The sequence below is a fragment of the Carassius carassius genome, chromosome 3 (genome assembly GCF_963082965.1).
Source record: "Carassius carassius chromosome 3, fCarCar2.1, whole genome shotgun sequence".
In the NCBI taxonomy this organism is placed as follows: domain Eukaryota; kingdom Metazoa; phylum Chordata; class Actinopteri; order Cypriniformes; family Cyprinidae; genus Carassius; species Carassius carassius.
In genome coordinates, this window is record NC_081757.1 from 14,236,792 (window position 1) to 14,252,831 (window position 16,040).

A 16,040-nucleotide genomic window follows, 5' to 3' on the forward strand; every position below is an offset into this window, starting at 1 on the left:
AGAGGTGTCTTTGTATGTGTTTTGCAGGACAAACATGCAGTGTTGGACATTACTCCTAATGCAGTGGATCGGCTGAACTATGCTCAGTGGTATCCCATCGTGGTGTTCCTGAATCCTGACAGTAAGCAGGGTGTAAAGAACATGAGAACCAGACTGTGTCCTGAGTCCAGGAAGAGTGCCAGGAAACTCCATGAGCGGGCGCTTAAACTGAGAAAGCACAACCACCACCTATTCACAGGTAAACACAGATGTTTTAAGCTTGTGTTTTCTTTATTGTGAAAAAAAAAAATATATATATATATGGAAAAGACTGAGAGACAGTTAGGATTGGTTCACATGCAAAAGCAGACCCTTGTTCCCAAAAGCTTGATGGAATAAATATAATAGTACCTACAGACCAAGACATACTGAGTGAGGCAGTTTATAAAAACACAGCAACATTGACCACATCTTGGAACATTTCTGCACATGTACACACAGTAGTGAATGAATGAATCACTCTTTTGAGACACATTCTGCTAAACAAAAGAACTTTGTAGTGTTTGTGAGATTAATAGACTGTAAGTGACTTGAAAAATAGAACATATAAACAAACAAACTGTATAATCTGTTTCATAAAAATTAGTTATGTATCTTAATCAACAGTGATAAATAGTTAAAAACTAGTTATCATACCTAAACTACCGGTAGTTATTTTATTATAATAATAAAAAAAAGTCACTTTGGGAACTCTTGATTGAAGTGTCTTGTGTCTGTTAAATGTATCCAGAGTTCCAAATGAACCAGTTTGCTAAAATGAATCAAACACTCTCTCTCTCTCTCTCTCTCTCACACATGCGCACACAAACACACACACTGACCGCTTTAATGTGTATTAAAAAAAAATTAGTTCACAGTAATAACTTGAAATAATTATTCATAAAGCTTTACATCACATTACATTTTATGATAGGTCACATTAAGCAGCCTGGCTGCTGTTTCAAGTTTTAGTCATAACTTTTATGGAAGTGTTAAGACAAGCACACTGTATCTGGCTGAGCTCTATAATGACTGTTGTGTTATAGCATTCCTCATTTGTTAATCACTTTGAATAAAGGCCTCTCATAAATGTAAATGTAACAGGGCACAAAGTTCACTCAGTTGTAAAGTGAAAGAATCCAACAGTCATCCACCTTTCGATGAATTAATGAGCACTTAAACGAATGATGTTGCATGCTGTGTGCAGCGGACACTGAGGTGCAGTGAGGATGAAACTTTGTGTACCTTTTTTAGCGAGAAATTGTTTTTACAAAAACCTGACTTCGCTGGATTCTCTTAAGTGATCTAATGTCTTCCTTCCTGTGACTGTCCTCTAGCCACCATTAACATGAACAACATGAACGATGGCTGGTATGGAGCATTGAAGGAGACCATTCAGCAGCAACAGAACCAGCTGGTGTGGGTCTCAGAGGGCAAGGTGAGTTTCATCAAACTTTTCCACAGCGGATGCCTGAGGTTTCAGGGAAAGGGATCATTCGTGGTTGTCTGGTTCCATGTTTATATTTACAGAGCATAATTTGTTACCCATGCATCTGTTCTTGTGGCCACAACATTCATGTTGACCACTGCATGGTTCATTTGATCAACATCTGTTTTCCTCTCTTTCCTTCCAGTGGACTGAGTTTAGTTTTTGTGATGCTTTACCATAATGAGGTTAAACTCATGAAATATTTACCAGAACCGGATATATTTCACTCTAAAACTGTTGCTTTTGTGTTTGTGAAAATGATTTTCACAGCAATGAAGTACTCCCCCTCAGTTCCTAATGCCGTAATGAAAAAAATAATTTCTCACATTCTTAGTAGTGTAAAGCAAAAAATAAAAGAGATACGTTAACTAAAGTTCTTAAAAATGTTTTCCATTAATTGAAATTATGCTTTTATAACAATGCCTTAATTGAAATAATGCTTTATTGCTTTATTTTAAAATAAAAATATTTGATGAAAAAAGTAAATAAAAAAAGGAATACTAAAATGATTGAAGCTAAAACTGAAAAACTAAATAGAATTTTAAAAACTTTAAAATGAAATTGTAAACTGAAAATATAAAAGCTAACTAAAATGTAAGTATTATGACAGTATATAAATAACACTGTCTCATAATCTTATTATGATTATGTAGAAAAAGGCAGTCATTTAAATTGTACTTATAGATAAATTAAAAGAATTTGGAGAACTTTTTTATATATGCTGATTTTAATATCTTTAAATAATTTTAAAGCATTATTGTTTTACCAATATTGTAAGAAATTACACTAGTATCATGAAATAATCATACATGAAAAAATATAAATGGAGAAAATAAAACATTAATAGTTGATGGTAAAAATATTTGAGGTAAAATTGGCTTGTGCTGAATATAATGTTGAAAAATCTCAAATGTAGGCTCTATTTTTCATGCAAAATGTAATTTTGTGAGATTATCCAATATCCACTAATTGTCCACCCTCTCATCTCTCTCTCCATGTTCTCTCCTCTTCCTCTCTCTCTCTCTCTCTCTCTCTCTCTCATTGAATTTTTTGGATCTTGTGCTCTCGATCTCTGCAGGCGGACGGCGTACCTGACGATGATCTGGATCTTCACGATGACCGTCTGTCCTATGTGTCTGCCCCTGGTAGCGAGTACAGTATGTACAGCACGGACAGCCGTCACACCTCAGACTATGAGGACACTGACACAGAGGGCGGAGCCTACACAGACCAGGAACTAGACGAGACCCTGAACGATGAGGTTGGACCGCCCATTGAACCCGCCATCACTCGCTCCTCAGAACCCGTCCGGGAGGACCCACCCGTCATCCAGGAACCCCCTGGATACGGAGGGTACCAGCCCGAACCGCTGAACCGCATCGACCCGGCAGGGTTCAAGGCCCCTGCCCCTCAGCAGGTAGCGTTTCTGCGAGCTGTTCGCCTTCCCTGTTGTCTGGAGGCCGTGGTGTGCGTGAGAAAAGTGTTCTAGCGTCGCTGTGGAAGGAGGAGTGCTTAAAAACCATATCATTGCAGTACTAGAGAAGTGACAATGACCAAGTAATAATTGTTGCCATGTATTTATTATATGTATTTGTGAGCGTGTAGTTGTGTGGAAGTCTGTGTGTGTTTGTGAATGTGGCAAATGTGGCTTGGCTGTTGTACTTCACATAGATGCCGTGATTCTTATCTCAGTACGATCACAGTGGAGATGGAAGTGAGGACATTGTATCTTTAAGTATGTGAAATGATTGCCCCATCCTTGTGGTCTAGCTGTCCCCTTGCTGTCATTACCAGAAAGTATTATGTGCATGATAGATTTTCAGTGTTAAATATATTCCTGTGAATGTATTTATCTATATGGGTCCAGTGGCCGCTATGATATCCAAAGTGTCTTAGTTCTTGTATTACAAGAGAGCCAAAACGTTGTACTGTAATGTAGAATTAAACTGACATCAGACTTAACGTGAAAACAGAACCTTGTCCAGCTGCTAATTATTATATGACATGGTTCCCAGAGTCAACCTATTCTGCGTGTTAGTGGGATGTTCCTAGTTCAATACAAGTTAAGCTCAGCGAACAGCTTTTATGGTATAATATTGCAGTTAAAACGCTTAAAAAATTGGGAAGGCTTAAAATGTTTGAAAAGTATAGCCACTAGAGATGCACTGTAGTATCAAGATAAATTGTTGTTATAAGTAAATATTAAATGGGAACATTAGGAACATTGGATGGACATCACAATTCATTCAGTCTGTCTAAATTTAAAACATTCAAATCAAAAAACAATTGTTGTAAATGCTACAAGGTAATAATATACATTACTAAAAAAAGGATTTATTTTAAGATTTGCTAAAGATTATGTTTAACAGAGGTAGTAAATATTTAAGATAGGCTGTTTTTAGATAAGCAACATCTAAATGTAAAAATGGGAGAAATATGCATGCACAATTAAATATTTAATAGCAGCCAATAATGTATATAAGCCATAAATAAAAATAAAAAATATAAAAGCTAATTAAATGCAAACCTATTTTAATAACTAGTGTATTTTATTGAACTTTATTAGATTGAATGATATTAGGTATTTATTTATTGTTACTATTGAAAGGGCATACAATTCAATTAAATGTAAATTGTTTTCTAAATGCTTGTTATTGATCTTATTGTGCTTCTTTTTTGACCTTTAAATTTAAATGTGATAATTTTATCTTCTATTGAAACTTCAGACTTCTCTCATGTTTCGGACTACATTTTTTCTTATTGATATTCAGTTTCACTCGGGTGTACGTCGTAATACAGAATAAAACTTCCAGAATTTTCTGAAATTGCACTAATGTGCATGTTTGTTTTCATTTGCCATTAATTTCCAAATGCTGTCAATAGAGCTTAACATTGTGAGCCTGGAACATTCCCTAAATAGAAAAGTACTGGTGTCAGGTGAGACAGAAGAGAATCATGAAGCTCAGCTGAAGTGCAGTGGTGAGGTTTGGCCACATGTATTAAACATTTTTGAACACCTTCACAGAAAGCAGAGGCTGCTCTTCCCAGGCAGCCTGAGCCACTGGCAGAGACAGCGCCCCCTGCTGTTCATGTAAATGTAGGGGCCCTGAGTGCCAAGGATCTCCCGGTCACCCTCACTCAGGGGGATTTCAGCCCAGAGGCTGGCTCTCTCTTCCCACCTGCCCCTGAGCTAGCCCAACCCCCGTCTCCCGACCCCAGCCAATCCAGACAACCCGGGTCAGAGTCCAAGGTACCTCGCTAGCCACCCTGCTCTGGACTGAAACAGGCCCACATAACGCCCAAGCCTGGTGCTCTCTCTTATCGCCGTCTGGCCTGCCTTTGTGCTGCAATGCTTCCCTCTAGCTCTTGCATGTGCGCTGTGTGCCTAAGAGAGCGTCCGTTCTCCGTCTATGAATGTGTGCGTGTGTGTTCATAAACAACAGTGGGTACGACAGAGGCCTGCTGCATCAGATCATAGTTCATTTAGCTTCAGGCAAGCCCAGGTCCCCACTGTTGCTTGCCTACTTTTGCATGAGTTTAATTTTCTGTTTTTGCTTTTTGAAGTAGAGCTAGTGAATATTAGTGGTGCAATGAATGTGGTGAAATGATTTTAAAATTATTTTGACTTGTATTTACAACTTTGAATCTTTTCCCCCTCCTGTTACAACTTTGAAAGGTAGCCTTGATGTTTATAACATACGAGTACAGCTTAACCAGTTTTCATTTTTACAGATTTTCTTCGTACTTTTTCTGATGAAAGCATTCTTTAAATTAATATTTTCGTATTTTATTAGTTTGTCAGTTTCGCTTTAATTGAGATGGCTATCTAATTTTAATTGACAAAAAAGATATATATATATATATATATATATATACATATATAGACATACAAAAGAATTACATATTGTGGAAATTCGTTTCCACAACTTTTTGGCCACATTTTATTATAAATCATTCTTTATTTTAGTTAAATTTTGGCCATGTTTATTTCCTCATTATCATTGACAAAAAATAAAAATAAATAATAATTAATGCTGGCTTCAGTGTTGGCTTAGATTTGTGATTCTGGTTCTAACAGACTAGACTATTACTGTTCCTGAAAGGCTACATCTCAAAATACTTTTTATTGTTTAAAGCAAATAGTTTTTGTACATTTCTTTTTCAGTGGGATTTTTCTGTCTGATTTTACCCCAGTGATTTTGCAGCTTGGCGTGTCTTGAATCATTGAATCTCTCTTAAACTCTGAAACTATTTGTGTGATGGCTGCCTCCATTTTGACCTGTTCAATAACTGCCCACTCTGAGTCTTCCTCTATTGCAGGTCTTTCTGCTGACTCTGTGCTTCATTCTTCAACTTTTAATCCGAATATTAATCACTTCTGGTTTCTGCCGTTTCATTCAATTCAATTCATTGCTGTGGTTTAGAGATTATATATGATTCTTTGTACAAGTCGTTTATAAGTATCCTTTCTTTGGCTTTATCAACAGATGTACAAGAAGGGTATCTATCGTAACAACGAGCCGGTGCAGGTAAACCAGAAACCTATGCAGCCCAACTACAACCCCCAGCAGCCCCTCTACCAGGAAGAAAAGCCATACAGAGATTACGACCACCAGCCCTACCGCTACGATGGGGGCTACATAGAACCAAAGGCTCGTAATTTTGACCCCCACCTACATTTAGACAGCAGCGTGCCTCCGTACGATGAGCAGTGGGCTCCGTATGACCAAACGTCTGGATACGACCCTCATATGCCCTATGAGGATGGTCTGAACCGCATGTACGGTCACCCTCAGATGCGACATGACACAGGCTATGACTCCAGTCGACCTCGCTATGGCAAACCTAGCCCCGGACCGATCCGACATGATGAACCGCCCCCTGTGCGCCCACATTATGACCAGGAGGCACTCTCTCATACTCAAGCCTCTTCCCGCTCCCCTGAACCCCCCAAACAACAGTACTATGACCCATCCCAGAGGCCTTCCTATAATCAACCTCCACAGAGGGGCTACATGAACTCTGAAGCCTCTGTGACCCCTCCTAAACCTGAGTCCATCTCACCGCCAGTGGAACCTGCACTTCCTCCTCCTCCTCCAGCTGAGGCAGAGGATGATCCAGCCATGAAGCCCCAGTCTGTGCTCACAAGGGTTAAAATGTTTGAGAACAAGCGATCCGTGTCTGTGGACAGAGCAAGAGAGTCTGCAGACTCTGGTATTAGGGTGAGTTGACAGTCTGTATTTCTACTGACTAAATATACATTCTACAGGCTGAATTATTCAGGCTAATTAATTGTTAATCTTTCTGCTTCCTTTAGCCTGTGGACATGGTGCCTAAACCTGGTGCTGCCTCCGTGCCCAAAGCCAATTCTTTAAGTAACCTGGACCAAGAGAAGGCCTTTAGGTAATGAACTAGCACATAAAGTATAAATCAAATCTCCAGGCATTAGCACACAGTGTATTTGTATCTATAAAAAGAAAGCATTTTTTAAAGGATTTTTTTGTTTTGTTTAAATTTATGAATTTGAATTTATTCAGCAAGGATGCATCAATATGATCAAAAGTGACTAAATACATTTGAAAATTATGTTTGGCTATTACAAGAATAAATTACATTTTAAAATATATGAAAAGAGATTTTACATGGTTATATTTTTTTTTAAACATTACTGTGCAAAAACATTACAACCCCAGATCTCCATCTAGTGGTTGCCATTACCTCAACAGTATTTTATACATAAAGCATTTTAAAGTACACATACTTTTTTCCTCTGTCAGATCTCCAGAGCCACAGCAGCCCCAGCCTAAAGCAACAGATGATATCATTCGTTCAAATAACAGTGACCCTGATGAGGATGAGGAGTACTACAGGAAACAGCTGTCTTACTTTGACCGCCGAAGCTTTGACAGCAAACCCACTGCACAGCTGACACCTGCCATCAAGCCAACCCAGCCCCAGACCCAACCAGGGTACTACCCCAGGTACGTGTTCAAATACTTAATCATACCTAATGCAACTCTGCTTTATGTTTTTGTTTTACCAGGTTTTAGTCAAATGTTTATATTTGCATTTAGGTAGAGGGTCATGTTTTATTAAATTAGACTATTTTTTCCCCTTGTTTAAAATTGTAATATAAATTTAGATGGCAGTAAACATGATGGCAGAGTATATGGCTTTTAGTTTGAATCTGGACTTTGTTCTTTGTGTGCTACAGAGCAGAGTCGGTGGAGAAGATCAACCCTGTTGCTCCAGTTAACCCAGCTGTCCCACCCCCGACCCTGCCCAAACCCTCAGGTATGGGATTATAATGATTGTATATGCTGCTTCCTACAGCATAAATACAACAGTGTATAAGATACAAATACAATTATAAGAATTGTTTCTTGAGCAACAAATCAGCATATTACAGTGATTTCTGAAGGAGAAAGAAGACTTGAATAATGGAATAAGTTACATAAAAAAAATATATATATACTTTAAATGAAATATTATTATGACTATTGTCATCAAAAGATGAATATAATGACTAAAACAAATCTGAACTCTATCTTTAAGGAGCTTGTTTTCTATCTGTAAAGAAACTTCACTGATTTCTTCATATACTCTCTCACACAGTCACTCCACCTCTCGACCCATACGGATCTTCCAGAGTGAAGCCTCCCAATCATGAAGACACAGTCCAGAGCACTTACCTGCCTCAGAAAAGCTTCCCAGAGAAATCTCCTGTTAATGGCACTGGCGAACCTCCAAAGACCAACAGCACTACCACATCCAGCTACAACCGTTTTGTGCCCAAGCCGTACACAACCTCTGCAAGACCCTTTGAGCGCAAGTTTGACAGCCCCAAGTTCAACCACAACCTCCTGCCTAATGACTCTCAAAATAAGACCGATCATGTGAAAGCGCCCATCAGTACCACAACCAAACCACATAGTTTGCCTCAGCCGATAGACCACGACAGCGGCCTGGCCACCTTCACCCGCACCATGGACCAGAAACCCAGATACCAGCAGAACAACATCAACGCTGTACCCAAGGCAATACCCATCAGGTATAGTAAAAACTAGCTCCGAAAATGTCATGCTTTCATATTTTTTTTTTTTTGGTAAGTAGACATTTTTCGTTTTTTTTTCTCTTATGTTGAACTTTTTTTTTTATATAAATAAAATACATTTAGTATAGTAGCCAACTAAACAAAACTGAAAGATCCATTATCAGAAATCAGTAGATCTAGATATTTGTCTACTGATATTACATTTCTGCTATAGCTAGATTTTTTCTTTGCTTTTTTTTTTTTTAGTACAATAAAGAAAATCTGAAATTGAAAATCAGACTAAAAATAAGGTTGATCTGCCTTTCTTTCTTTTTCCAGCCCGAGTGCTTTGGAGGATGACGATGATGATGACAGCCACACGGTGGTGGCGACGGCACGGGGCATCTTCAACAGTAACGGCGGAGTCCTGAGCTCCATTGAGACGGGAGTGAGCATCATTATCCCTCAGGGAGCCATTCCTGACGGTGTGGAGCAAGAGATCTACTTCAAAGTGTGTCGGGACAACAGCATCCTGCCTCCTCTGGACAAAGAGAAAGGTCAGTCACGCATCTTTTAACTTGAGGGTCAGAAGATTCTGACATTTTTGTCTTTCTCCTCTGGTCTGTGAAAAAGCATGGTAATACAGTGTTTGATACTGATTTTAGTTTGTTACAGACCCCCCCCCCCCCCCCTTTATTTCAGTTAACCCGTACTCAAAATGCAAGATTATCAGTACTACATTAATAGTTTGATGGGATGTTTCTGTGTTCATGTTTGTGTGTAGAGTAAAGGCTAAAGGAAAGTGTTTTGTTTCCAGGTGAAACACTGCTGAGTCCTCTGGTGATGTGTGGTCCCCATGGCCTGAAGTTCCTGAAGCCAGTGGAGCTCCGCTTACCTCACTGTGCGTCTATGACCCCTGATGGTTGGTCTTTTGCTCTAAAATCCTCCGACTCCTCGTCGGGTACGCTGTCCTCTCTCTGTCCTTTTTTGGGGTCGTTTGGGATGGCTTTGTGACATCTTGTTTAGTTGTGGGCCTTTTTTTTATTTATTCTGCATTCTTTCATTCCCGATCACAAAATTATTATTATTATTTTATTTACATTTTTTTCTTCACCTATTTTTTTTATTTTCCACTCATATAGCGTATCTCACTGACCCACTCACTCCAGTCTGCTAATGTATTAATGTGGTTTATTTAAGGTATATTTAAACCAAGTTAGCTCGACAAATTAATTTTCATTTTTTGACAGTTCACAGATCACTTAAAACACAATAAAACTATTCTCCTATCATTTAAAAATGTAGGGTCAGTAAGATGTGATTTGTTTAGCAAGGAAGGAAGGATGCATTAAATTTGAGCAAAAGTGACAGTGAAGACATTTACAGTATGTTACAAAAGATTTCTATTTCATATAAATGCTGTTCTTTTGAACTTTCTGTTGATCAGCTTTCTATTTTTGAAGGATCATGTTACACTGGAGTAATGGCTGCTGGAAATAAAACTTTGATACCATAGGAACAAATGACATTTTTTAATTATATTTTCAAATATTTAAAAATTTAATTAAAAAAAATTATTTTAAACTGGTCCTAAAATGTTTAATGCTATTTTATATTGTATTGTATATAAGGGGGTATATATACACAATTTTTTTAAACTACATATTAAAAAAATAAATATTGATTGTAATTTCCAGTGTAATGAATGGACCTTTTGCATTAAAGAAAGTAAATTAGCTTTGGTAGATGGTTGTGTTTTGCAGGGTCCAACAAATTTCACGTTGTGCTCTGTTTGAGTAAACCTAAAGCTGTTTTCACTGGGTAGATTCATGTTTTAGGCCTTTGTGTTCTCTCGATCGGTCACTGAATCACTCAATTTCTCCATTGAGATTAGATGAATATTGCAGATGAACATTACTCAAAAATAGGTTTTCCATCCTCACTTAGGTCTCATGATTTCATGAATGGGAATTCACATTTATTAATCATAATTCACTCACATTGTTTGTACTTTAAACTGATTCTCACACAGCCACCCAAATGTCTAAATATGCAGAGATGCTGGAATTGCCTTTGTCCCGCTATTGGAGAACAGCAAATGTTATCCCCCAAGTCTTAATTTCTCTCTCACTCTCTCTCTCTCTCTCTCTCTCTGTCTCTCTCTCTCTCTCTCATTCGTCTCTATATAACTCTTAATGGTAAACCTGGCACTGCCCTGAATTAGCCTCCTAATGAACCTCTTGTTCTGATTGTGCAGTGGAAAGATGGGAGAATGCTGCCTCATCCAAAACCATTCCAGGCCTTTGCTTCTAATCTGCATATTTTAAAACAAGGCTATTGTTTATTCCTAGCTCAATTTCCATGCACTTTCCTGGAAAGAAAGCGTTTACCCAACTGATTTAACAAAGATGTTGTTCTGATGAAGCTCACAGTGGAGTATAAAAGGGCACTGAGATCATCAGGTCCTTATAGATTTATAAATGAACTACAAACCATCTAAGGACAGTACAGACCAAAAGTTTGGACACACCTTCTCATTCAAAGAGTTTTCTTTATTTTCATGACTATGAAAATTGTAGATTCACACTGAAGGCATCAAAACTATGAATTAACACATGTGGAATTATATATGGAATTATATACATAACAATAAAGTGTGAAACAACTGAAAATATGTCATATTCTAGGTTCTTCAAAGTAGCCACCTTTTGCTTTGATTACTGCTTTGCACACTCTTGGCATTCTCTTGATGAGCTTCAAGAGGTAGTCACCTGAAATGGTCTTCCAACAGTCTTGAAGGAGTTCCCCGAGAGATGCTTAGTACTTGTTGGTCCTTTTGCCTTCAGTCTGTGGTCCAGCTCACCCCTAAACCATCTCGATTGGGTTCAGGTCCGGTGACTGTGGAGGCCAGGTCATCTGGCGCAGCACCCCATCACTCTCCTTCTTGGTCAAATAGCCCTTGATGCCTTCAGTGTGAATCTACAATTTTCATAGTCATGAAAATAAAGAAAACTCTTTGAATGAGAAGGTGTGTCCAAACTTTTGGTCTGTACTGTATATGTGCAACTGTAGTGTAACTATCATTTTAATTCTTAAGAATAAAGTGTGCAATTTCTGTACCACAAAACCAAACAGAACCATAATGTGTTTGTTAGTGTTTGAGAACCAACCTTTTTCTACACTTCTGTTTAGTGCCGCTGGTGGTGCCGAAATTACACACTTCACCTTGATGAATGGAAAAACAACTTTGTTCTTATGCATTACAGCACCTTAGGCTATGAGCTTATTGGTTCTTGCTTTGGCTCTGTTGATTATTTCTGTCAGAACAAATAACGCATGCTGAGAGCCTGTCTTATCGCTTTTCCTCATGCAAACCAAGGGCTAAAATAATAGCACAATGTGACGCTGTTACAGCTGTTGAAATATGGTATAAAATAATGAAGATTTTGTGTGTTTTATGTTCGATTTATGGTAGTGTTTTATAGGCTTTAGCATAGTTGATCTGAATAGAAAGCATGCATGCATGTAGCCTTTCTCAACTTTTAATTAATACATTTTGCTGTCATTTATGCATGTAGGTAACATATACTACACTACTGTTCAAAAGTGTTTTTGAAAGAAGCCTGATATTTTTTACCAAGGCTGCATTTATTTGATCAAAATACAGTAAAAACAGCATTATTGTGAACTATTATTTCAGTTTAAAATAACTGTTTTCTGTTTTAATATATTTTAAAGTGTAGTCCTCCGTGTCACATGATCCTTCAGAAGTCATGCTAATATTCTGAATGCTGATTTGGTGCTTAAGGAACATTTATTATTATTATTACAGATAAAAAGTGTTATTCAGTGTAATATTTTTGTTTAAAAAATACAAAAAATGTATTCACTTTTGATCAATTTAATGCATTCTTGATCAATGCATTAATAAAAGTAAATAAAAGTATGAATTTCTTACTTCAAAAAAAAAAATCCAAATGTTTTTATGTGGTGGTTCATCTTTCTCTCCATTCATCCATCATATTCATCCACATTTTCTCCGTATATCCAGGTGATCCTAAGAGCTGGCAGAACAAATCTCTCCCTGGGGATCCCAACTACCTGGTTGGAGCCAACTGTGTGTCTGTGCTTATTGACCATTTCTGAGGAGGGCAGCAGCGGGTCCCGTTAGTGAATGTGGAACCAGATTAAAGGAGAGAGGACCTTCCCCTTATAAACACACAATATGTGACGCTAAACGAAGGGTCTCCTGACTGTGCTCTGGCTTTGTTTACGGTAACCTCTGAGACTGGAGGGAGGGTTACATTCAATGAAGTGCTGTTTTAATCTCCTCCTCATCCTCTTCATTTTTACTTCTTCCTTTTTTTTAAGTGCTTTTAAATGCTTTCGAGGATAACAAAAACAGACATTAACCATCGATGGACTGCATGATCTGTGCCACTGACCAATACTCACACTGTAAGCCAACTGTAATATTTTGCAAAACATTAAGTTGTGTTGTCTATTTTTTAAAGGATTTTATTAGGTTCTTCCATTCAGTCTAGGCTACTCAAACGTATAGACTATAATAATCTGCAAGTGTATTTTAACTTCATATAGTATGCACACTCTAATGTTATGATTCTCATGTATAGTGCAACTTTTCTAGAATATCGAATTCCAGTTCTAGGCTTTTCAATCGAGCAGTTGAAGTGTACATCTGACACATTTCCTGACTTTTATCACGTCAAGGGGCAGGATCAGTGCTAGTTGCGTGGGTAAGTGTCAGAGATAATCTCGGGATCTTAAGAATAATACAGGATGAAGTTTTCTAGCCAAGGAGGTGTCACCTAAGGCTCACCTTTTTTTAAATAGCTCCTTTGTAGACACCACTAGCCTCCTCACAGACCTGTGAACTTGAGCACTGGAACATTCCTGCTGTGTCGAGATCTATGCATGTGCTTTGACTCAGGTGTGAAGAACGCTGCTCTCTCCTTTCCCCTCTTTCTCTCACAGATTCTTCTTTCTCTCTCTCTCTCTCTCTCTCTTTCTCACACTCACTCCATCTAAAGCAGTGATGCCTTATCTGAAACGACACTTTTTTTCAATAACACAAAAACCTTTGTGGTTTCTTTTTGCTAAGTTGTTGTAATGATAAATTATAAAGAAACTGAAGTTGTCTTTCTGCCATTATTGTCAACCCGCTGTACAAATAAACCTGGGTGTTGCACACAAGTGGAACAGCGTAAAGGATAAGAACAGGTTTTCTCTTTCTATCTGCTATGTACATGACCTTTGAAGAGAAATACAAATAAAAGATGGGAGGAGATCAATTGGCTGTACATAAAGCTAGCATATTGCCTTCATTATTGGTTTGTAAATTACTTTTTTTGTATGTCTTTATTTTGTATAAAACTTAAGGGGGAAAACATTTATAAAAGAGGATGAATGAAATGAAAACGATCGTCTTTGTATTCTGGTTTTACCCTTGAGCCTTGGAACGTGTACTTTGCAGTAAAAACATAATTTTCTACAGATTCACATTAAAATATAAGCGTTTTTAATGATAGCCTTCTTTTTATTCTTTATTTACAAAAGAAAGTGCTTGATGTAAACTATTCTCAAAACCTGTTTCTCTTCAACGGTGTGCTTAAAATGTGTCCCCACACATTTATTTGTGATACTGGATGCTGTATTGGGTGTCCTGAAATGTATTTTTGTACTAATAGACGATTTATTACGGCACACCAGAATTCTTCTTTAGACAATATAACACAGCTTTGACTGGTCATTAGCTATTCACATGTGGCAGAGTTTGTTCCCTTTTCAACACAATTTCCAGTATGCCACTGTATTAAAAATAAAATCATTTTGAAAATACACGGTGTTATTTTATTGGAGACCTTTTCAGTTATAGCCGCTATACAAAAATCATTTGCATAAAGGTTACAGTGCCCCGCTATATAGCAGCAAGGTGACTTTGAAATTGTCTCATTGCGACAGCACACTGCAGTATAATGTTTAGTGACACGCTGTGGCCTGCAGATGGCGCAAATGCTTTATTGTGCACACTCCAGAATGTTTATTGTGTTTGGCGATTATAAAACTGATTGTAATACTGTAGCTTTAATCGATTGGTTAAATCAGGCCCCGCTAAGTGGTCACCTCTACACCTTGAATATCCAATGAAACTGCGTGCCTTGTTTTAAGAAATAATCAAAAGTTAGTAAAGTGTTTCATTACAGTCAGAATTGCTTAACACTATAGAAAGTTTCAAAGTGTTATTATTTTCCTATGAGGCAATTGTGGGGGAAAGGCAATGATGAATGTAGTATTCTTCGAACGTTTCCTTCATGATGTGTTATACTTTGAAAGCTACAATTTTATAGCTTATAAGTCTGTTATTAAAATTGGGGCTCTGGGTTTTCCTCTGTGACTGCTGTTTATGTATGTAATGATTTATGTGAAACATAGCTATCTTAATACATTAACTATAGGCCTTGTAAATATTACATGAACCAAATATGGTAATGTTAGCTTTATTTGCGTATATTGTGGCATGTTTAACATCCTTTCTTTCAAGGAGCTTTGGCATAGACGATCTTTCAAAGGGCAAACTGGAAATAAACCGGTCTGGTCATGTGACTTTTCTCCCAACCGTGTAAAAAAAGAAAAAGTTAACATTAAATCAGGATGGTCTGCATTTCAATGTATAAAGAGCACGTTTAAATTATCCTATATTATTTTTGTAATTACTCAGAAGTACATTTTGGTCATGATTGGCAGATCAGTGGGCACTAACAGAGACTGTTGTCTCAGCGTTTGTATCGCCTCGCTTCTCCGTTTTTATGAAGATTTAGTCAGGAGTAGGTCGGTGAATAGCTTTTTTTTTTAACCCTCTGGGCTTCTTCGCCCGAAAACGGGCGAAAACTTGAACGTTTTGAAATGTTTAATTTTTTTGCTTCATCGGATGGGTATGAAACTTGGTGACTTTTGTTGTATTACCTATATGAACACACAAAAAAATCAAGGAGATGATTCTGATATGTTAAAGGGTCGTAAAAAAAAAAGTCACACTTAGCTTCCTCCCGCCCGAAAACGGGCGACATAGGAAATGAATGGGAAATACAAAAAAATAGGAAAACTCAGAGAAACTTTTGGTGGTACAAGCTACAGATCAGCAACTGTGCTGAAAAAAAGTGTACAGCAATGAAGGGGTGACACTCTAGAACATCAAGAGTGCAAATAAGACCCCCCCCCCCACACACACAAACACACACACACATACACAGATAAACTGCCGACTGCAACAGCAAATTTGTAGAATATTCCACATAAAATCAATAAATGAAAAAAAAAACTTGCTCAAATGCACACACACACACACACAGAGAGAGAGAGAGAGAGAGAGAGAGAGAGAGAAAGAGAGAGACTGGTAAGACTGCAACAGCAAATTTTGAGAATATGCAAAAATAAATAAATAAAAAATACAAAAAGAGACTCTCGCTCAAATGCAACACA

General features: G+C 37.7%; 1 protein-coding gene across 14 annotated transcripts in view; it reads left to right on the forward strand.

The window, feature by feature from the left end:
- Positions 1 to 14,399, forward strand: part of tjp1a (tight junction protein 1a) — a 141,407-nt gene extending 127,008 nt beyond the window's left edge. For 7 of the 14 annotated variants that reach the window (XM_059530101.1, XM_059530090.1, XM_059530091.1 and 4 more), the window contains 12 exons: positions 28 to 238; positions 1,356 to 1,456; positions 2,586 to 2,924; positions 4,533 to 4,757; positions 5,995 to 6,729; positions 6,825 to 6,910; positions 7,285 to 7,488; positions 7,722 to 7,801; positions 8,123 to 8,558; positions 8,880 to 9,097; positions 9,358 to 9,501; positions 12,592 to 14,399. In XM_059530101.1, the coding sequence (XP_059386084.1) occupies positions 28 to 238; positions 1,356 to 1,456; positions 2,586 to 2,924; positions 4,533 to 4,757; positions 5,995 to 6,729; positions 6,825 to 6,910; positions 7,285 to 7,488; positions 7,722 to 7,801; positions 8,123 to 8,558; positions 8,880 to 9,097; positions 9,358 to 9,501; positions 12,592 to 12,686 (2,874 nt within the window). In that variant the 3' untranslated portion in view covers positions 12,687 to 14,399. The remainder of the gene's footprint in view (positions 1 to 27; positions 239 to 1,355; positions 1,457 to 2,585; positions 2,925 to 4,532; positions 4,758 to 5,994; positions 6,730 to 6,824; positions 6,911 to 7,284; positions 7,489 to 7,721; positions 7,802 to 8,122; positions 8,559 to 8,879; positions 9,098 to 9,357; positions 9,502 to 12,591) is intronic. The other 7 variants (XM_059530094.1, XM_059530104.1, XM_059530093.1 and 4 more) reach the window with 4 other exon arrangements.
- The last annotated feature ends 1,641 nt before the right edge of the window (positions 14,400 to 16,040 follow it).